The 22,144-nt window shown below is 39.6% G+C and overlaps 2 protein-coding genes across 4 annotated transcripts; one reads left to right on the forward strand and one right to left on the reverse strand.

The window, feature by feature from the left end:
- Positions 1-24: 24 nt before the first annotated feature.
- SIKE1 (suppressor of IKBKE 1) lies at positions 25-4,369 on the reverse strand. 2 transcript variants are annotated; one of them, XM_027445026.3, is made up of 4 exons: positions 3,925-4,369; positions 3,571-3,713; positions 1,808-1,921; positions 25-1,447 (listed from the first exon to the last, which is right to left on the reverse strand). In XM_027445026.3, exons 1-4 carry the CDS (start codon positions 4,232-4,234, stop codon positions 1,358-1,360), a joined length of 657 nt encoding a protein of 218 aa, XP_027300827.1. In that variant the 5' UTR covers positions 4,235-4,369; the 3' UTR covers positions 25-1,357. The 2 variants fall into 2 exon arrangements, with proteins under 2 accessions (XP_027300827.1, XP_071884419.1); XM_072028318.1 differs by having other exon boundaries at positions 25-1,467.
- A 4,956-nt stretch (positions 4,370-9,325) lies between these two features.
- On the forward strand, positions 9,326-21,950 carry LOC101793639 (bile acid receptor-like). 2 transcript variants are annotated; one of them, XM_027445018.3, is made up of 15 exons: positions 9,326-9,689; positions 10,609-10,722; positions 11,484-11,569; positions 11,903-12,093; positions 15,014-15,116; positions 16,293-16,419; positions 16,725-17,084; positions 17,666-17,806; positions 18,667-18,806; positions 18,911-19,015; positions 19,113-19,212; positions 20,343-20,471; positions 21,010-21,126; positions 21,461-21,574; positions 21,712-21,950. In XM_027445018.3, the coding sequence occupies exons 6-15, from the start codon at positions 16,356-16,358 to the stop codon at positions 21,948-21,950; spliced, it is 1,509 nt and encodes a 502-aa protein (XP_027300819.1). In that variant the 5' UTR covers positions 9,326-9,689; positions 10,609-10,722; positions 11,484-11,569; positions 11,903-12,093; positions 15,014-15,116; positions 16,293-16,355. The 2 variants fall into 2 exon arrangements, with proteins under 2 accessions (XP_027300819.1, XP_038024203.1); XM_038168275.2 differs by lacking the exon at positions 11,484-11,569.
- The last annotated feature ends 194 nt before the right edge of the window (positions 21,951-22,144 follow it).

Consider the following 22,144-nt stretch of genomic DNA (forward strand, 5'->3'; position numbering starts at 1 on the left):
CACAGAACAGAATACACTTCAGAAAACACTGCCCACAGTTACTTTTATTCCCTCTTAAATAATTTCTAATAACAAAGAACTGTACACAAGAACACTCCTGTACAAGAATCCCTTGTATCTTCTGAACAATTTTTCTGGATATTTCAAAGGACTGCAAGGAAATGCCTCTTATTAAAAAAAAAATAAAATTCACCTTCTGCATCTATCGAAATTTTCATTTGGGAAAAAAAAAAGGCATAAAACTTTAATATTGGAAATAAGATGTTTACTGTTCTTGAAGGATTCTTTTGATCACCAATAGAACAAAAATATTTATATTAAAATGCCTTTAAAAATATCACAATATTGAAAAAGTCCTGCAACATTGCAACTCTAATTTCACCCAGTGTAGCATTTTTGCAATAAATACATAACACATCTGTCACTAGACTTACCTGCGATATAACATTAAAATCTGTCTGTGTGGTTGCTTTTGGTTTATTCTATTTGAGGCAGGCCACAGTTCGCTCTTCCTGAGGTCCAAAGTGGTGTAAGGCCAAACAGCTTTGATGTGAAAATGATGTGTTCTGCTGTGTGTACTAGACCGGCTCGACTGCACTGCCTTTGGATCAGAGCTAGCCAGTATTCACATACCTTGGAGCACAGCTAAGGACAGAACAGGTCTACCCACAAAAAAGTGTCACATGCAACATCCTTCAAAAATGCAGAGGTGTGAGGAAGGGTCATTAACTCCAGTCTTCCCCTCTAAATCAAGGCAAAGTATACTCCTTATGTGAGTTACTAATTAAAGTGCTCAATTGACTATCTGTTATTCTCTCAATCTGCCTCTAAGCAGTTGTTCAAGAATGTTAATCCGGCCAAATACTGAGTGCTAGCTCTTCAAAGCAAAGCAAAAGCTGTGTGCCTGCTTTGTGCAGGCAAAGCAAAATGCATACCTACTATTTACAATGTAGTTTGCAAAGAATTTCTTATTCCTTCTATCAAATAAAACCACCATAATCTGCGTTATGTTCTCTAGCTACTGACAAAGTAGATTTATGTTCTATCTGCACTGTTGGAATTATTAACTAAAGCTCATCAAAAATAACACTCATGAGAAGAAATAAACTATCACAAGGGAGTACACACCATGAATACTTCATTGTTGCAATTAATAAGACAGAGCAGCAGTGCAAGCTTCTGCCATCAAGAGTATGCAATTTGAGACAAATGCAGGGAAAGCAGGCCACACACTTTGAAAGATAAAACAATCACAAAAGGAAACACCTGAAAGAACAAATTACAAACCATCCTTCCTTGTTGGTGGTTTCATAGTAGTCTCTGAAGTCAAGATTTGGAGGTAACATTATTTTGTAACCTAAGCTTCACTGTCAGGCAGATCTTCTCTCCCCACCTCAAAAGACTCTTTGCTGATTGACAATAGTTCACGCAGCTCTTTGTTTTCAAGCTGCAAAATCAATATTTTTGCTGAAATAGAAATGAGCTAATTCACAATTAAAGGTCTATAATCTTTAAGTAGCCCCACTCCACCACCACTAAATAAAACTCATTTTGTAACACATGCGTTAATGCGGTGCTGGCAAGAGGGAAACCACATCATTTGAAGCGTATCTTTAACTTCTCTCTTTAAGATGCTTCAAACACCAAGAATTGAAAATAAACAGAACCCATTCCTCATTTCCCAACCCCACCCACCCTTGTCCCAATTTGATTGTGTCAAGGATTTATAACATAAAAAGAAACCCCAGAGCAAATCTAGAGGCTCCAAAACTTTGATATATCCCTTAGCAATTATATTGGTTCTTACCTCCAGCTGAGCCAGCTTCTCCCGAACTTTAAAGAACTGATCATCATCGACTTGTATAGCTTTTCTCATCACTTCTCCCATCTCACATATTCTATCTATCTGACTTTCAATTTCCTGAAAGACACAAAAAAAAAATACATTCAATACCTTCAGGCAAAAGCAGTAGCAATTTATTCCCTGCAAGTAAGCTACTTCTTCGTTTTTGGACTATTCTCAATTTTAATCCTTTCCTTCCAGGAACCTGCAATCCTTTCTAACCTATACAACATTTCAAGACATGTACCACATCGTCCACTACTATCAGTCATCAATGAAAGCAGTGAATAGAGTAACATCAGTCAGCAAGACAGAAGGCACCCTTATGTGTCAACATGGAAGTCATCTGAAGTGTGAGAAGGACAGAGACAACAGATTCAGGTGAATAGAATTAGTGTGCCGCAAGTTTCACATTGTTGCGTTAGGAAAGCCTGACTGAATTTTTAAGAACATCTAATATAAAAGCAAGTAAGACTTCAAGACTAAATTAAAAAATGAAGTAAACAGTCTCATCTTAGAAGGAATTAAAAAAAAAAAAGGAAGTCAAGCAAAAGACTAGAGTCTACTGGGATGGTTTTTAACAGAATCAGTCTGGAAATAGTTCTAATCCTTTGGAAGATGCATTTTGTTGAAGGTCAGAAATGCACATTAATGAACACAGAAAAATTCCAATGTGTAATACAGTATTAGTCCCTATCCAAAGGACATTCAATTTCAACATATCACATGTAAAGAGGAACTCAAATATGTAAACACAAAAATATCTGATATTTCAATTCATAAGAAGTGAAGATTTTGCTTAGATGTTGAAACAATCTTGGGATATTCCATCGTAGTGTAAGAGATTACTCCAGTCTTTTCATCTTGGTATTACTGTGGCACTACAATGATGCAAAAGCAGTGCCTGAGAACAGTGATAGAAGCTTTGCTCAAATAGTAAGTCTTGATGGACAGAGCAATTGGTGTACCTAACCAAGCAATGGAAACAAGACCTACTATACTACTTAACTTCAGAAGACCTAAGCAACACAAAACAGAGAAGAAATTAATTGCCAGATATCACTACAAAGAATTTAACTGAATCCTACTGCGATTAAAAAAAAAAAAAAAAGAAAGAAATCTTAGCTTGCTTATTCTCTAACCACGTAAACATGCATTTAACAAATCCCTAAATTAATAAGCTTTAATCAGATAGCTAACGTATTGTATTATTATTTGGCACCTAAATGTACACCAACCCGCAGTTATCAGTAGCCACAACTTGCACCGCTGAAGTCAAGACATGGACAAAGGTACACTTACACTGAGTAAAAAGCAAGTGGAAATGATGATTTCTTAAGACCTAAACATGTGGCAGCTAACAGAGATTTTGGAGGTTCTTCTTCCTTCGTTACAACTACTGAACAATAACAAGAACAACTCTGATGCGTGAGCTTCTCTAAAGTGACAACAAAGCCGTTACGGCTTAATGCATGGAATGCACCATCTAGTGTGCAGACAACGAGCCTCTGAGCAGGCCACAAAAGGCTTATGCTTTTCAGTGTCCTTTGTGACATGTCACAACTTTTATGCTGTGAAAAGAATAGAGAAGAAAATACCAAAGAGACGAGAGTTTCAGAAAATGTATTTTGGAGCAGAGACATTCCATGCAAGGAGAAGGTGGTTTCCTGAAAGCAAGCAAGAAAAAGCGAACAAGTTCCTCGTTCCCTCTTCCGTCCCCACCTTACCACAGAATTCGCCTGATGAACTTTCAAGACCGGTTCTGCGTCTTCGCCTTTTCTGCCTTGCATTATCTGTAACATCTGCTTTCTGTACTTGCTCATGATGAGCTCTAACGCGTCCTGGTGCTCCTCCAGCGAGATCCACAGCGCTGCGAAACACAGAACACGGCGCGGCGTTGCCACGAGCTAGCGGCGACTCACACGGCGCAGCCGGCCGACGCCCAGGGGTCCCCAGTGCCCCCCCCCCCCATCTCCCGAGACGCCGCGCACCCGGGGCCCCCCCGCCCGCCCCCCGGGCCCCAAGCCCGCCGCCCCGCGGCTCCCCCCCTCCCCGCCCCCCGTCGCGGCGGGCAGGCTCACCGCGGTTCTCCCGGCGCAGGTCGCGGATCTGCGTGTTCTCCTGGGACAGGAGCGCGTGTGGCCGCAGCCGGGCCGCGTCCGCCCGCTCCGCCGGAGCGCCCCGGCCCGGCCGAGCCGCCGCGGGCCCCGCCGTCCCGCCGGCCGCGCTCACCTTCTCGGCCGGCGCCGCGCCCGCCTCCCTCATGGCGGCCACGCGCTGGTGCAGCACGGCCGACTGCTCGATCAGCGACTCGGCCGCGGTGTCGTGCTCCTTCAGCCGCTCCAGCAGCGTCCTGGCGTCCGTCAGGATCTTCTCGATGCTGCAGCTCATGGCGCGCGCCGCCGCCAGCCGCGCTCCTCCCCTCAGCCCCGCGGCTGCGGCCCCATGCCCGCCGCCGGCAGCGGCCACGCGCGAGCCCGGCCGCCGCGCGCCGCCCGCGGGCCCCGCCGCCGCCGCTTCCGGGCCCGCCCACCCCGCGCCGCCGAGGCGCAGGCGCGGCCCCGCCCCGCCCGGTGTCGCCGCCTGGCGGCCGCTGAGGACAGCGCTCGGGGAAGCGACGGGCGGGGGGGGCGGCGCGCGGCTCGCAGGCGGTCGAGCCCTGGGGGGGGGGAAGAGCGGGGAGCGGGGAGCGGGGCCGGGCGCAGCGGGAGCCGCGTCGGGAGCGGCCGAGGCCTCGCACGGGCTCGGGCCCTTGGCCGCGGTGAGCCGAGGCTCGCGACGCTGCGTTCCGGCGGCGGGGGAGCCCGGGTGGGAAACGTCGGGCCGGGGCCTTGTGTGAAACGGAGCAGCTCTGCAGCAGGGCGCCCGGCCCTGACCTGAGGGCGGCCCCGGTTATCTGCCCCAGCGCTCCCTTCAGCGCTGTGTGATAAATTCCGAGCTGAGGTCTGCCGAGCTGTCTCCTTATCTAAGACTCGTGTTTGTCCCTTTTAACAGTAAACATCCTCTACTCGAGTTAAAATAACAAGCTTTGAAATGCTGACTCGGTTCTCGGTTATTTATTTGCTAACTAAAACTACTGTTAGCGATCTGTGATGTCCTTGATGCAAAACGTAACCTTGTGCAGCTTTTTTTTTTTTTTTTAATTGTTTAATATTACCAACTTCATTGCCAGTGTTTCCAACAATAATGTTCTAGCGGGACTCCTGCTACCTTGAGTCATCTTTCAAGTGTACATCCTCTTTAAGACAAACCCAAGAGAAGTATTTACGATGCTTCAGCAAATAAAAGTTTCAATATGATCCCAGAGATAATCAAGTGGAGTGAAGAAGCGCTGAATAAGATAATTGTGTATAAACAACAATTTCATAGTACTCATACAATCCAGAATAGAATAGAGTAAGCAGATGTGTTGGGACTACTTTATCAGACTGATTAATTAATAATGTACAAGAGATGTATTTTGTAAATTTGGGCGAGGTAATGCTGCTTTATAGTAATTACTGCAGAAGTAAATGTCCAGACAATGCTTTATAGTGTGCTTTCCCTTCTAGGACTTCCAGTTTTTCTTCCTATTAAGGACTAGTTAAAAGTTTAGTTGGTATCAGAGTTTCTTTTTCACAGTGGGTGATTTGTGAACATTTGGAAAACTTAAACTATTTTCTTCATAATTCTGGTTATGGAACCAATGGGCAAAAGCTGGATCTGGCCTAAGATGGACGTGACATCCCTAAGCTGTAGCCAATGCTCATTGCTGGTTCCACTGTCCCTGCAATTACATCCTCAAGTGACCCCACCCATGCAGCTCAGCACCTGCTGTTGCTTTGCTCTGCCTGTTCCAGCTTCATGGCTGCCTTTAAAGCTTCTGCCGGTACATCAACTCTCTCAGTGCCTACGTGCAGCCACACAGGAATAGCTGTTACACTTACATGGAATGATATAGATGTACCAGTTGAGTATCTTCCCTGCCTTTCAACATATTCAACATGACACCAAATATGCAATCTCTAAGGTTCTGATTCTGTTTTACAGGAGGCAGGCCCTCAGCACACTGTTCAGAAGTGTAGCACTATAGATTCCAATTCACATCTACTAGGAAATCAGCTAAAGAAACAACCTGTCCTATGCTGCATGAATGGTTGTTGCACCTCAGCAGAAGCTGCACCTATATTGTGTGTCTCAATATCTGCTTTTGGCCTCTTCTGTTACTTGCATTTTTACTTGCCTTTGGGCACTGTCTTACGATTTAAAAACTCAGTTTTCCTTGGCTTCAGAGATAACATCCTGGCCTTTCATGCAGAGTGGAGACAAGCACGGGAGATGAAAGCGTCAGCACTGATGCATCAGACTTACACTTCAGGATTGGTGCAGCCCCTCTGTGGGATTCTGACTGCTTGGAATAAAATTGAAGAATGGGAAGAAGATGGAGTCTACTACAACACCACCACAGAGCACGTAGTCATGTGTTCTCACTCAAGGATGCGGTTCATTCCCTCTCCAGCAAATCTTTTAACACAGAATCATTTGTTCAGCTTCCAAAGGATGGTAGAATGAGCTAGTGTGGCGCCAGGACACAGATCAGATCTCAGTAGGACAAAGCTCCTTGATTTAAATGCTGGGAATGCTTGTCACCAGAACTTCTAGTATGTAGCAACAGCGCTTAAACAAATCAACGGATGAGCATTTTCAGAGTAGTGGTGTCTTTTAATTTCTTTGGCTTATCACATCAGTTCTGTATAAACTGAAGAGAATGTATAAATTTGGCCTCTCAAACATTTTAGTGTTTAACTTTAATTCGATTAAACACTTATGTATGTGTACAAAGTGAAAAATGAGGTTACTAGAGGTTAATGCTTTAATGCTTTTAATAACTCTTGACCACATGGCTGTATTTTGTCAAACAGAACATGGATTTGTTCTAGCAGGAAAAGTATATGCTAGATAGGAGATACTAAAGCCCTCCAAAACAGCAAAGCTGCTACATAACCAAAAACATTTCTAGGCCATCTTGGAAAAATCATAACTAGTATTTCTGTGATAAAATAGATAACATTTCTGAGTATAGTTAATTAGGAGACTCCTGCTCACAGTAGGAGAATCAAAAAGGGAAAGACTCTAGACAGACAAGAAGCACAGAAAGAGTGATTAAAGGGACTGATATTAGACAGCACAGAATCCTCAGCACAACATAATGTCTAAATCTGGGGTGAGTTCAGGCATTGGTCCTGAGGATGTTAAAACAATTTGCACTAGGTAATGCCCTTAAGTTACCCAGAAACTGGCAATGGAGTAAATGATAGATAAAAATGCACAGAGGAAGTGACCAGTAGGAAAAGGCAACATCTGTGACAGAGATTCAGGGGCATCTAAATGCTGGAAATATATAAATAAAAGACATTTTTTTCTAGGAGAATTCTTGAGTTTGGGGTAAAATCATGTTAGTCATGACTGTGACCAGCACGGTTCAACAAATGTTGGCCAAGTCTCTGAAAGCACAAGTCAAGTAGTAATGCAGCAGAGACTGGCTTTTCCAAAGCTAAAAGTGATATTCCTCATGTCCTTCTTTGACAAATTTGGTGTCTAACTGTCACATAATTCAGCAGTTACAGCTTGCTTAAAAAGCAAAGCAGACTTGTCTCACACACTCCAACACTTTCATTGTTTGCTTTTAAAAGTAAGTGATGTTAACATATTAATCATCATCTACTGTCACAGCTTCACCAATATTGCTCTCAACAAAATCTGTAGCACAGCGACTCATAGACCAGGAGGCCAAGTAAATCATCTTTTTGTACTTCCTAGCTTATACTTCAAGGTAGATTACTGTTGCGTAAAGCGGACATTCTGTGGCGAGATATCACTACGAAGCTCGGTCTTGTAGTTCATCTTTATTTCCCTGCTTTGATAAATCTGAAGAGTCACCCATTGCACCACAGTATTTACGTTTATGAGTCTAATATTCTTTTTACTATTAAAACAAATGTCCATCAGATGGAATGCAGCTTGGAAGAAAGGGAAAACATTATCATCGATAAACTGATATGACCACCTATTTTACTCTCTCAGACGCAGGACTCCTCCGCTGACTAATGGATTCCACAATAATTATGTTGTAATGCTGAGTGGCAAGATACTGTCCTTTATGCAAATCAGGTCCAGGACTTGGCTTCTCCTTGCTGACCTACAAAGACTTGCAATGACTTAAGAATCTCAGTGTGTAAAGTTAAATTTGCAAGTGTTCTCTTTGAACTATAAATTCTGAGATCATTGCAGGACACTGTAATTGACTTTTGGTTGTTATCTTTATTTTATTTCACATCATGCCTTACTGAATACTGTTGCACTAAAGTTTTGCATACAAAATATTCGTGAATGTGCTGAATACAAAAAAGGACAAATTCTTACTACTGTAGCTTCTGGACCTGATATTATCTTGAAATGTGTGATCCCACAATCAGAACTACCACATACAACAGATACACATCCTATTCAAATTAAATCTTTCCCTCTATTGAGAGCCACAAGGGTAAGATAACACTGATATCCAAAAAAGGTTAATCGTGAGGCTTTGCACTGTTTTTCAGCCAGGACTGGGGTTCATTCATGCCATGAAGAAAATTGTAACAGTGCCAGAACCACTGCACATTTCAAATATTAATAAATAATCCAGAACAGAGGGCAAACAGAAAGTTTGCAGGTTTTTCATTAATTTTTCAATAAATTCTAAATGAAAGTAGCTCTTAGAACACTAATACCATTATTGGCATTAGTCTGCCAGTGTATTTTTTACTGTATTTTATTTGTAAAGTAAACTCAAACTTCTGTAAACTCAAGTAAAGCTTGAGTTTGAGCATTTTAGTACATAAGCTTTTTGTTCATATTCTTCTAAATATCATTCAGAACAATTTACAAGCAGGTGAGACTTAATCCTATAATGAAAATAATCTACATTTCAACATAACCTTCAACTCACATATAACAACAAATACTGTAATTAGCAATTAGTTTTCCAAAGTATCTCAGTTGTTTAGTATTTGACTCTTGCTTTCATCAGTTAATGATTTACAGTAACGAACTGGAACATCAGTGTTTTGCACTGAAATGGCCAAAATAGTTGTCCAGGCATCATTGCCCTCATGTGACAGACTTCAGATGTTTTTGTGAGAAGTTAGCCAAAAGCAATAGACAATGCCATCACTTCTGTTTAATTTTTACTGAAAAACAGCAACAAAGTGACCATAATGACTTGTAGTCAGAGTCACAGTAGCTTTTGAAGGACTGTTATTTTGTTGAGATTTTGCCCTTTGTTTAAGTTTTGTTTGACAAATGCTTAATAAATGAGCAGAAGAGGCGGTTTATGTTTCATTAATGAGGTTGATAGTGGTTAATTACTGAAGTTACGTAAACAATCCAATACCAGATCAAGCTGAATTGGTCAGTTATGTAGAGAAGACCCAGCTGGAGTAGATACAATTTCCTTTAACTATTCAAACACCGAGCCAGTTACAGGGATTGAGAATCTCTGGTCCTGATGAATACAGAATTCTGCATGTCCTGAAAATGAAATCTCTCAACAGGCACTGATGCAAGCAAGATTTCTTTGGATCTGCAGTTTCAGCACTCAAAAAAATCTTAGACCTAACTGCATTAAGGCAGACATTCTGTGTAGATTAGGCTATGCATAAATTCACAGCTTATACTAGCGAAGGAAATGAGACACCAAAAGCAGTGCAACGTAAGGTCTCAGGCCAGACTGATGATGTGTGCACCTTTTACTCCACCTCAGTGGCACTTCTGGATTTCCACTTAGGATAGGATCTTGTTCAGATAATATTTTCAGTCTGTATCTGTAAGTAACATTTTTTTACTCATCTCTAGTAAAGCATGTTTGAAGTATCCTATTTAAAAGGCATTAGGCGCATTACTGATCAGAGACTTAGAAGACATATCAAAAGTCTTTTCTCCTCTTTACAGATCAAAGTAACACTGAGAGAACAATTCTTAATTTGTGATGTAGCCCAACTTGATTTTTTAAAGTCTCCAGTGATTAAGATTGTACAGGCAACTTATACTGGTGTTATTTTTGCTGCTATAAATGTTAACTCTAGAACCTAAATTAGATCTTCCTTACTCCTAAATAAGCTTTTTATTTCTTGCTGTATTCTTTAAAAGCATGGAAAAAAAAAAAAAAAACATTTATTTTTCTCTTCTTTGCAGCAGTTCTTTATGTGGTCAAGTGGGCTCTCAGATCTTCCATTTTTATGGTCATTACAAGCTTTAAATAGAACTGATCTGTTAAAATAATTTAAAATATATGTACTTAAGATGGACTAGTTCTCTGGTCTGAATCACTGCATGACTGTGCAAAATAGTTTTATTACCACAGTTACAAAGATGGCATGTGGGTTGAAGTAAATGGCTATGTGCTATTACTTAATGTGGTACTCTAGTTAATTTCTACTCCACCTAAGTTTTAGGTTCTTGTATACATTTTTTTTTTTTTAATTTAATTTACTCCCAATCCACTAGATTTTATAGCACTGAGCAGAATCAGGATTAGATACCTTCTAAAAACCTGTTTTCCAGACTTAAGTCTCTTGAAGTCAATAGGTTTTAAATACCCACGTCGCACTGGTGTATTTCAATAGCTTACCAGTAAACTATCTTCTATCACAAAATAAAAACAAGCGAGCAAACAAAAAACTTTAAAACTCAGTAGTACTTAAAAGCTAAAGATAACATTTGATAAAGCCTTGCTTGTTTTTCAGCTTTCACTGGGAAGGCTGAAAAGGTGGATGAAAAAGCCAACGGCACTTGTGAAAGAAATGCTATGAAAAATATCCATTTTAACAACTGTAAGATCTTCATTTTTACTATTAAAGGTAGGTTTGTTTGTTATTGTTGTTGTTTTTGACATCTTAGCTGCTGAGTAAGTTTGCTTTTACTGGGAAGATAAATGCTGACAAATTACATTTGCAAGATTGTTATCTTTGTCCCTACTTCATAATCTATGTGTTCCAAGCCCATTACCACACGTGATCAGTACAAAGCTTCTGAAAGCTCAAAAAAAACCCAAACTGTAAGATGATCAATATAGCATTTGTGAGTCAATCTTTTTTGTTCTTGCAAGCCACGTTCAGCAATTCCACCTCCAAAGACTCAGTCACAGATTCCCAAATGGTGCTAGAATACACAGAAACAAGTAACATACACTTCTTGGGAGCCTATGAACACGGCTCCCCTTTGAATGGTAATGCCAGTTTGCTGTGTGTTATGCCACAGATCTATAAAAACCTGTTGTCTCCAGAAGGCTATCGTAAGTGACTGCAGTAAGAAAACCAACAGGACTTACTTTTTCTCTTTGCCATGTAAATTGTGAAAATTTTTTCTGGGGTTAATTGAGAATTGCTCCTATACAGAAGAAAGGTGACCTCCTCCTGGTCTTATTAGCTAAACATTTGCAACCTGCTGTGCATCATGTTAGGCAGCAAGCTTAATGACAGTGTGATAAAAGAGTGCATGCCCTAACCAAAAGACCACATCTTACATCTAGGACATGATGAAAACCCCAACCCCAAATTGTAATGATTAAATGATTAGAAATTATTCATAATGGAAATACTTCTATTTTTTTTTTTTTAAGGACTAATTTTTGCAAAATTAGTGGCCACAACATTTGCTAACAAGTCATTGCCTGTTATAGAGGCATGCAGGAATCCATCTGCACAGGTATGTCAGAATTAGAAAATGTAGAACAAGGTGAGTGTTTTGTGTTTCAAATAACTGACTTAATCAACTGTTTCCTAACTCAATTACTATGTCATGTAGATATATCAAAATAATGTTATTGCAATATTTTCCCTGCCAAAGCAATGAACATCATCCATTAACACTCGGGCATGTCAACGTTAGGCAATCAAAATGGGAGAACTTTAAATTCTACCAAGAAAGCAAAATACTTTGTAATCAGACAGGGAGAACTCTGGGAAACAGTGACGTGAAGGTCCCCATGGCCCCTGTCCCTGATGACCCAGTTATTATTTGATTTATGTGGTCTTGCAGCTGCCCTTACTTCGACCCCAGGAAAGGCTGTGTGGGAAGTTCGTGTCTCAGAGCTGCAGCATTGCTCTGCAGAGCGTCTGGAGCCAGTGTATGCACAGAAACTGATAAATAGGGAAAAGGCCCAGTTTGCTCCAGCTGGACTCAGAGCTAGGATCATTGCTACAGCCACACGGACTTGCTCTTGAACTACCGTAAGTATTTAATTTACTTCTCATGATGCTCTGGGATTATAAACTATTGCTATAGCCATGAATCAATTTGCCAGGTAAAAATATTTCAGGCATTGTGGATTTTTCATTTTCTTTTTAAAATACTGACTAAATTAATTTATAAAACATGCACTTTTAAATTAAGTATCCTAGCTGTCAAGAACTTGTTCCAGCAGTATTTCATTTAACATACAGAATGCAGTAACTTTTTAATTCAGTTGTTTCCCTTCTCCAAAGTACTAGCAAAGCAATAGGTTTAAAAAAATCTCTCACCTCTTACTTTACAATATATATGTATATAAAATACACCTTTGCAACAAATATTCATGAGGTAATAATTCAAAAAAAATTTCAAGAAAATTGAAACGTAGTCAATTAGTGAAATAAAACATATCTATTACAGAACGTATTCAGAAGGTTATTTCATGACAAGAAAGGAACATATTTAATGGAAAGAAAAATGGGTTTTCTTCAGACAGAAGCTTTGGGGAGCGTCGTAGCACTTTAAATCTGGGAGAAACAGATGAAATTTTAATAATGTGTATTAGTTGCATATGGCATCAATCAAGTGATCCTAGAACTTTCCCTGCAAAACCACTCTTTAATTACAGATGTAATCAGTGAATTGCTTGAGTGAAATTGAATCTATCACCTGGCATTGCACATGGTAGCCACTGATTGTGCTCAATTTTTTTTTTCAGTTTTATGTTTAAATTTCACAAATTAAAAAATAAAAATAGAAAATTAAGCGATGCTTTCCAGAAGCAAAAAAGTACTGTGATTACAACAGAGATTGAAACGTACTGCCTAGTTACACTACGTGTTCATTAACATGCCACACAGCATGTTAAATAAATATTGTAGACCTTCAGCTTGAGTTCCTAAAATTCCCTGCAAACAAGAAATTTCCCTATGACTCAACTGTCAAAATATTTATGATAGCAGTTAAAGTACTGTCAATACATACCTCTTAAAGAGCTCCTCAGAGCCTCTTATAAAAGCAGTATGTTTTGCATCCTAATAAATTTGATAATAGAGGTTGATAAAGTTACTTTGTAATGGTATTTTATAGAAAAAAAAAAAGTATAAAAGTCATCTTTTTTCCCCCATAAATAGTAATAAACAGTAATTGTTTTGAAATTCTGTTCTACTTTAATCAATTTACTTTTTTTTTTTTTTTTTTTTTTTCTTTAATGGCTTCCATAAAGAAGCCCAACTGAAAAGTCTTTCAAAAGTCTTTCAGTTAGGCTTCTTTATGGAAGCCATTAAAGAAAAAAAAAAATCATCAAGATTGTTAGTAGTCTAACTTTTCAGTTAGGACTACTAACAATCTTGATGAATTTCTGTATTAGATGGATAACTAACCCTTTGAATCAGTTCACATTACAGTTTATATTGAACACTATCAGTTGAGAAGACTGATCAGTGTCAGAACTAAACCTGTAAAAGTGCAACATTTTCAAAAATACTTCAGCAACTTATACTCTAGGTTACGTCTTCAGAAGAAGGAAAAAGAATCTCTCAGCTTGTAAAGGCTTTTAAAATGATAATAATTAAAAAGTAATCCTCAAATGATCTGGATTTCACAAATTAAAATATAGCAACTCGGAAGTAATTGTGAAGAAGGAAAAGCAGGGCACAGCACGTCTTTATGCAGATGAAATTTATTTTCAAGTCAGTATGTCTGATAGAGGACTCAGAACTGTATTACTACTTGTGATTCTATGAAACAAGTTATTAAAAATGCAGCTTCTTTTGTTTTCAGTTATTCCCACCTTTCCACAAAATTTTAAGCTAAAGACCTTTCTGTATCATACCTGGGGACGTATTTTTTTTTCTTTCCCTTTTAAAAGCACATATATACAAAAAGTATGGCTATATTTTGAGTAAATATAAAAGACAAAAACAAACATAAGATATTTTGGTTTGGGAATGGCATGACTGTAATTGACCAGAACACCCAAGGCTCTTCCCCTAATATGATTTCAATTTTGTCCAAGTTTTATGTTTTGAAAATTACAACTGTATACTACACGTATACTACATCCTGCCGAGCATTCCACAACTTCACAGTGCATAGCTCATCTGTGTGCGCATGGAGAATTTACTTGCTTGCATGGCAAAGGGTTACTGAACGCATATGTGGGCTGAAAAAGTGTCCTTGAGGTCACGGTTCATTTCTAGTGAGGTGTTAGGGATTAGGGATGGCTACTGAACTTCTGAGAGATCAGTACATAAAAATCACAACAGTTAAGCAATGTCTGAAGTTTGGAGGAGGCTTCTGTACTGCTGACTGACTCAAATAATAGAGAGAATAATTCAGTAAGGCAGAAAGTGTAACATGTGGTTTTGACAGCCAATCCTACAAATCACCAAAGCTTTCCTGTCCTATCTTGCTTTCTATACCTTTTGTTTTAAAAGGATCCGTGCAATTTTATATCAGAAGAACAAGCTTGTTAACACTAAATTCTCAAATGTCAGAAAATGGAACAGTTAACATTTATGCACATAGGTACTATGATCATTGCATCTCATTTCAAGATGGTATAGCATTCCTCAAATAACCACTGGATTTAATATTAATACTGCTATGACATTCTCTTAGTTTAAGTTTCAATTTACAAAATTTCATTCTAAGCTGGGAATTCCGTGGTTGCAGCTGCTACTATTAGTCATAAAAATCAGTAAGAAGGGCTAACTCCTCAAATCCATTATCAGTCAATCTCCTAAATTGAGGAAACCTTGCCTAACGAAAGTTCGATTGCAAGATTTAGGGTACTTAATTAACTGAACAACTTGCATTTGGTAATATGTCCTTCATACTCCCCATGTGACATTTGTGTTAGACTGGATCAGTGTCATTTTACTGTAGCTTCTATTTTTTTATTACTTTTATTTAAAGGAACCACTGGAATCCAGAAACACATCTCTCCACACATTTCTGAAGAAAAATGCAGACTTTGCCCAGGCCAAATGGATCTGACTGATAAGGACCTCATGATTCAGTGAGTCATTTCTCTTTCAAACAAATATTTACTAGCAGAGATAACAAAAAAAAAAAAAAAAAAAAAGGCATTCCATCCTCACTGTATCTTTTCACCTTCTGCTGGCAGCACAAAGCGAAGTGTTTAGTTCCAAAGATATGTCCGGTTTTGGGGAAAGGGACATATGTTTTTAAGGAAACAACTTCAGTTCAGACTCCCTGAAATGATATTCATTTTCGCAGCTGTAGCTAGGTATAGGTATTGCATAAAATCTAATATGTGAGTCTTTTAAGGAAGATCTTTAAACACAGTTTGCGTTAAATTCTGCAAGGGGCAGATGTAGAGAGCCCTTGTGCATATGTAAGGATTTGATTTGCCTACTCACTTCCAAATACTTACTTGCCTTTTTCATCTTTATTGTCCTTCCCATCTGCTCATGGAAAGCTTGTGAACAGTTCATAGGCAAAGTGCCTTGAAAAGTCCATAGCGGGCAGCAGATACAATATACTTTTAACCAATGATGCTTGAACACATTCCCCACATACAGAGGGAAAAGGGGGCAAGGGAAATAGTTTCTATTCAGTACCTTAACAGCTACTCCAGTATCACTTGATTGCTAAAGTAATACCAGAGATTGCCTTTACTCTTATATAAGCTCAAACACAGTTTGTACTAGTGTCTATATAGACCTCCCCCCTCAAAAAAAAAAAAAAAGATTTTTTAAAACACATTTTTAGAACCTTTCTATAAAGAGAAGTTACTGAAAAACAAGATAGTTTTGAATTCAGAGCAAAATTGCTATTCTGCACCAACTGCCACTGTGACCTCTTAGTACACTTTGTCATGGTGAATGTCAAAGCATCCAACCAGGAGCTCAGGCTTCTGCAGTGATGACGGGACAGAGAAAAGCAACTTCTAGCAGACAATACACTTTGTTGGTTTCAAGTAAAGTTGGAAGCAAAAGTTCTAAATATACCTTACCTTGGAGATTTATGAACAGGTTCTATACCAAATCCCTACTATTAAGACAGTAAGCAACCTCGCTGCAAATATTATGTGACTTTACACATACCTCTAATTTTCTTATGATCTGCAAATGGTTTCATATCCTGGAGCTTCCTGGTTTTAGTTCTGTGGCTAAGCCTACCCAGCAATTATTTGTCATGTGATGTTTCTCATATGTTTGCATTTTTCCAGGTCTCTTTCTTAAAAGTCCAGCACATAGAAAAGTGAATGAAACAGTGAAACTGGGAGCAGACCATGGCAAATACATTTGTCACTGTGCCTGATGGGTATTGTCTTGCTGAGCCCATACAGTATTATGGTGAGTAAAGCCAACTTTTAACATCATGACAAAACAGTGCAGTAAAAGGAACGTTTGTGGGAATTCACATGAATTTCTTCATTTTAATTGTATCTTTACAAACTAAGAAGTACTTAACTTAAATCTTAGATGTAGTTACAGGTAGCACCTCTTAAAAGAATATGTCAGACTGCCATTAGGAAAATATGTTCCTCTAATATTTGTGCTTAAATGTTTAATCTGTGAAACATTTTAAAACTTTAAAGTTGCTGATGTCAAGATACTCCCTAGGCTTTTATTTCATTCTCATTTTTTTCTTTATCTAGATGTTTTACCAGAGCACATCAATTATCAGCTGCAGGACACTGATTTTCAGACTGCACCTTACTGCCAATACTCAACAGTTCAAATTCCTTCTCCAGTATTGCAGTCACAGCCGTCCCAATCCCAGTACAGCACATACACCCTGGACTCCCAGTACAACGATGGGCAGTACAGTAACTGCGAATTAAGTAAGCCCCCTTTCATGACTTCCCACCTTGATGATAGTGGGTATCCAGGACTTAAAAGGCCCAGACTAAACCACTCTTCTTTGAGATTAAAGGGACAGGAAGAGCTTTGTGTTGTCTGCGGTGATAAAGCCTCCGGGTATCACTACAACGCACTTACTTGTGAAGGTTGTAAAGGTAAGAGGCACATAGATTTAATAGTATCTTGCCCTGCAGTGCACAGTGTAATGTTTCACGTCTGTCATTTAAACAAATAAATTTCATTAATTTTTAAGGCGACACTTCTATGGAGGATTATAATTTATCTAAGGAATCTTTATCTATTATCTTTATCATCTTTATCTAACATGTTTACTTAAGGTTCACATTGTTATAACATTTTTTTAAAGAAACATTTTCACAGTATATATTTAATAAAATCATTTCATACAACTAATTTTTCAATGAAGTATTCACTGGAATAGTGCCTGTTTAAGCAGTTGCTGATTTTTTCATGACCTTTTATTAGAGACCTTTATTTATAATTCACTAAGTATTGTTCTTAATAGTCATTAGTAAGCTATTAATTCACTGTTATTAATGCTATGTGGGAGCTGTCCGGCTCAGGTAAGGAAAACTGCGATCAATACTAGTCAGAAAGAACAAGTCATGTTACACGTTAATTGAAGGTATTGCTTTCATTATAAAGAAAATAACCTTTAATTAAATGATGAGATAGAACTCCTTAGTTTCCTTCATAAGCTGATTCTTTTCTGTAGGCTTCTTTCGACGCAGCATAACCAAAAATGCAGTGTATCGATGTAAGAACGGTGGTCATTGTGAAATGGACATGTACATGCGGAGGAAGTGTCAGGAATGTCGCTTAAAGAAGTGTAAAGCTGTGGGAATGCTAGCGGAATGTAAGTGCTCCCTGTATGCTGGCTGTTTTAATACTCATCACCAATAAAATCTTTTCCAAAGTCAATCCCTTATTCTCAGTAAAGCTAAGTGATAGAACACAAGGCAATGGCCTCAGGTTGCTCCAGGGGAGGTTTAGATTTGAGTCAGGAAGCATTTCTTCATGGAAAGGATGGTTCTGCACTGGAACAGGCTGCCCAGAGAGGTGGCAGGGTCACCATCCCTGGAGGTATTTAAGAGATGTGTGGATGTGGTGCTTAGGGGTATGCTTTAGTGGACTTAAAATGTTAGGCGGATTGTTGGACTTGATCATCTTAAAGTTTTTTTCCAACCTCAGCGATTCAACGATTCTACGTGGTATTGGTCTAAGCTTTATTTTGCTGTAGGAAAACTTAACTTTGGAGTCTGGCACCTGTAGCATCATCATCTGCGGAAACCAGCAGTACTCAGAAGTATCTCCTGAACTTAAGAGGACTGCTTTTAAAAGACATTACAAAATAAAAAGAATCTAAATATCCTGCACCTTTACAGGACAGCCATAAGCATATCAGATGTGCTTTTGTATTTGGAACAAAAAACAAAATATTTTAAAAAAAATGCACAAAATTTTTGTGAAAAATTCTCATGTTATCTTGCTTATGGCTCTGTGACGTGAGCATAAGACAGCAAACGCTCAGGCCTTTGGTGGATATTAAACAGTAACTGACCAAATCAGCAGTACATTGTCATGTTCTTTAGGAAGCATAGTTCCTTACAGGTGACAGCTCCTGACATCCTCGTGTTATCCATAACAACAGCAATGATTTCAAATTGTAATCTGTTTGAAAATATATGCACTGATACATAATTCTGTGCCTCACAGGTTTGCTGACTGAAGTACAGTGTAAGTCAAAGCGCCTCAGGAAGAATTTCAAACAAAAGAGCAGTTTTGTTTGCAACATAAAACTTGAAGATGAGAGACTGAATAGTAAGCATGTATCATCTACAACAAGATCTGGAAAAGTGGGATATATTTCCATCTAAAATATATATATATTTTTAATAATTTATGTTTGCCTTAACTCATTGTCATTTTATTTTTTTATTATTATTATTTTTTTAAACAGATTCCAGAGAGGATGGAACTTACTCCAGGGGAACATCAACTTCTTGACCACATTGTAGCAGCACACCAAAAATATATGATTCCCCTTGAGGAAGCAAAAAAGTTTGTACGTACACAGAACGATCAGCCCACATTACTGAGTTAGCATTTTCCTAAGCAATTTATCTTGATTATATCAACTATATAAATGCTCTTTCATGCAGCTGCAAGAAACTGCAAGTCCTGAGGAAAGTTTTCTCCGTCTCTCTGAGACGGCAGTTGTCCACGTACAAGTGTTAGTGGATTTCACAAAAAGACTCCCAGGTAAGTTTCTCCCTTTGGGAAATGTTACAGTCACCTGACTTATTTATTTATTTATATTTTATTTTTTAAATGCATTAGAAGCCATACTGGTGGCATGAATCTGAGAAAAATACAGGCTTTAAGAAAACTCTCATTTAACTGACTGACATCTTCCAACACTAACAGTCAGGATTTTATTCATTATGAGGAAAAGTTAGAAGCATTTTCTTCAAAAGCTTATTAGATTTCTTTTCCCTTCCTGACATAGGACCCATTTTTCTGATAGCACTGTGCCTTCAAAATGCTATCTTGAGTGAGTTACTGTTTTAACACACTGAAATCCAATTCAGTTTGCAATTTATTGGAATCAAAGATAAAATAATGTTCCTTCAAAGGCAAAGTCAGAACAGAAGGGACAAACCAGGTGCTCCTATTCATATTTTCCAATAATACAAGAACAAGAGAACCTGCAATTAAATTCCCTGCATTTCAATGTAAAGTTCACAAAATAACTTTGACGGGGGATGATAACTTATTACTCTTTAAGTTGCAAAACTCATTTACAAAATTCAATCAACATGTAAAGCAAGTATTTGATAGAATTTATTTAGTATCAGTTATAGCACTACTATAGAACATGGTTGAAAGAATGGATGACTTGTTTGTTTTCTTAGGTTACATTTCTCCTCTGATCAAGATTAAGAAAAGAACCAATGAAGATCCTTTATTCTTGAATTACATGTGCAGATAACTAATTCATGAAAAGATGAACATAATTTTAAAAAGATCAACTATAATCAGACAGGGAATATCCACAGTCACTAAGCAATGTAACATATTGCATTAGGGCATATGACATAGATCAGATGTTACAAAGAGATTTTTTATAAAGCTGTGCTTATTCCTCAAATTGTTACTTGTACCTTCCTGTGATTCCTCTATACACTGTACACTGACAACAGCATTTTTTTTTCTAACATGCAAACTAGCAAGATTGCAAGAGCACTAGCTAGTGTTTCATACAAATGTCTTTTAACTGTGACTCCTCCTTTTCAGTAAATGCACTAATTAATAAATAATTTGTGTCAGCCCATCTTTTGGGCTTAATAGCAGACACAGCACAGATTCTTAACAAGTCTCTCTCTTTGCAGGATTTGAAAGTTTAGCTAGTGAAGATCAGATTGCACTGCTAAAAGGGTCAACAGTTGAGGCAATGTTTTTGCGGTCAGCCCAGATATATAACCAAAGAATTAGTGAGTGCCAATCATCAACAAGTGAAAGTAAGTTGGACTAATAAGCTTTCTGCAAACACCAAAAGGGGTTTGGCCATTTTGAAATAACTTCCATTCACTTAAATCCAGTGAATCTAAAGTAATTCCCTATTAAAGCACAGCAGTACTTGCAAAATAGTGTCAGTAGCACAGCAGTATTGTAAAATAGTGTCAGTAATGCATATATACCTTCTAGAGGCATTTTTTTTCACAGAGCATAAAAAAAAAAAAAATGTATCTCTGCTTCTCTCCCGTTAGTTCCAAACAAAAACAAACATTCTGAGTGTTTCAACAAATGTTGGGGTGGATGGATAACATGAGCTATATTAACGACATATGATTTATTGTGTCAAGTTTGACACAAGATTTTGACCAACAGGAATGTAACAAGTGAACTTAGTGCTGGATGCAAAAAAGACCAATTCTTTATTCCTACATGGGTCTGATAAAAATACCACATGTTTTAGGTGTCTATCCACAAAGCAGATGTAGATGAACATTTAGTCATACTAAGCTTGGCTGTGAATTGTCATCTCTCGTGTTCCAGGTCATATAAGGCTTCCTGATCACGCGACGTGTTGTCATGTTCAAAACCTTGATAAAAACATTTATTCTATTGAAATATCACACAACGAAGAGAGTCCAACGTCCACTACTACCACAGGTACTGGAGGCCTGACTTAAGATACCTGGCAATCCGTTGCATTGTAGACCGCGTTCCTAGGCCCCGCTGCGCTGCCCGCAGCTCCCAGGATCCAGCCAGGCCCAACACAGCGCTCGCGGGTACCTAGTCCCGAGCTATAGCAGAAGCTCCACGGTAGAACTGCAATACAACTTTCTAATTACTACTTCAGTGATTAGAATTGTTGCTACTAAGTCTGCTAACTATGCTGTGCAACAGAACATCCTGAAATTCTAGGAGGTTAGAACAAGTATTCGTAATAGCAGTGCCTATCTTTCATGCAATAGCATTCTGATTATTTTATTTCATTTTCAAGGTATAACCGAGGAGTTTATTACCGCACTGTTTTACTTCTACAGAAGCATGGGGGAGCTGAAAGTTACTGAGACCGAATACGCCCTGCTTGTAGCAACAACCGTGTTTTTCTCAGGTAAGCGCTGAGGCCGCCAGCTCAGGCGGCCCTCGCAGCCACGTCCCGCCGCCCGCCCCCCCCGCCGGGCCCTCGGGCGCGGCGGCGCCTCTACGCGCTGCGTGCCGGTAACCGCGCTGTGCCCCGGTGCTCCGCAGACCGCCCGCTCCTGAGGAACAAGCGGCACGTCGAGGAGCTGCAGGAGCCGCTCCTGGGCATCCTCTACAAGTACTCGAAGATCCACCACCCGGAGGACCCCCAGCACTTCGCCCGCCTCATCGGGCGCCTCACGGAACTGCGCACCCTCAACCACACCCACGCGGAGGTGCTGGTGACGTGGCGGACAAAGGACCCCAGGCTGACCTCGCTGCTCTGCGAGATCTGGGACCTGCAGTAGCACGCGCCGACGCCGCGCGACGCAGCGCCACAAGCGCCTCGCGCCTTCCTCAGCGCTGTTCCCGCCCCGCCCCGCCCCGCGCAGCCCGGCGCGCGCCGCTCCCGCCACCTCCCGTCCCGCTTTGAGCGCGCGCCGTCGCCTCCCGCCCTTGCGTCCTCTCCGTCGGCGGCCGGCTGAGGGGGAGCCGCTGAGGT

Source organism: Anas platyrhynchos, chromosome 27 (assembly GCF_047663525.1).
Source record: "Anas platyrhynchos isolate ZD024472 breed Pekin duck chromosome 27, IASCAAS_PekinDuck_T2T, whole genome shotgun sequence".
In the NCBI taxonomy this organism is placed as follows: Eukaryota; Metazoa; Chordata; class Aves; order Anseriformes; family Anatidae; genus Anas; species Anas platyrhynchos.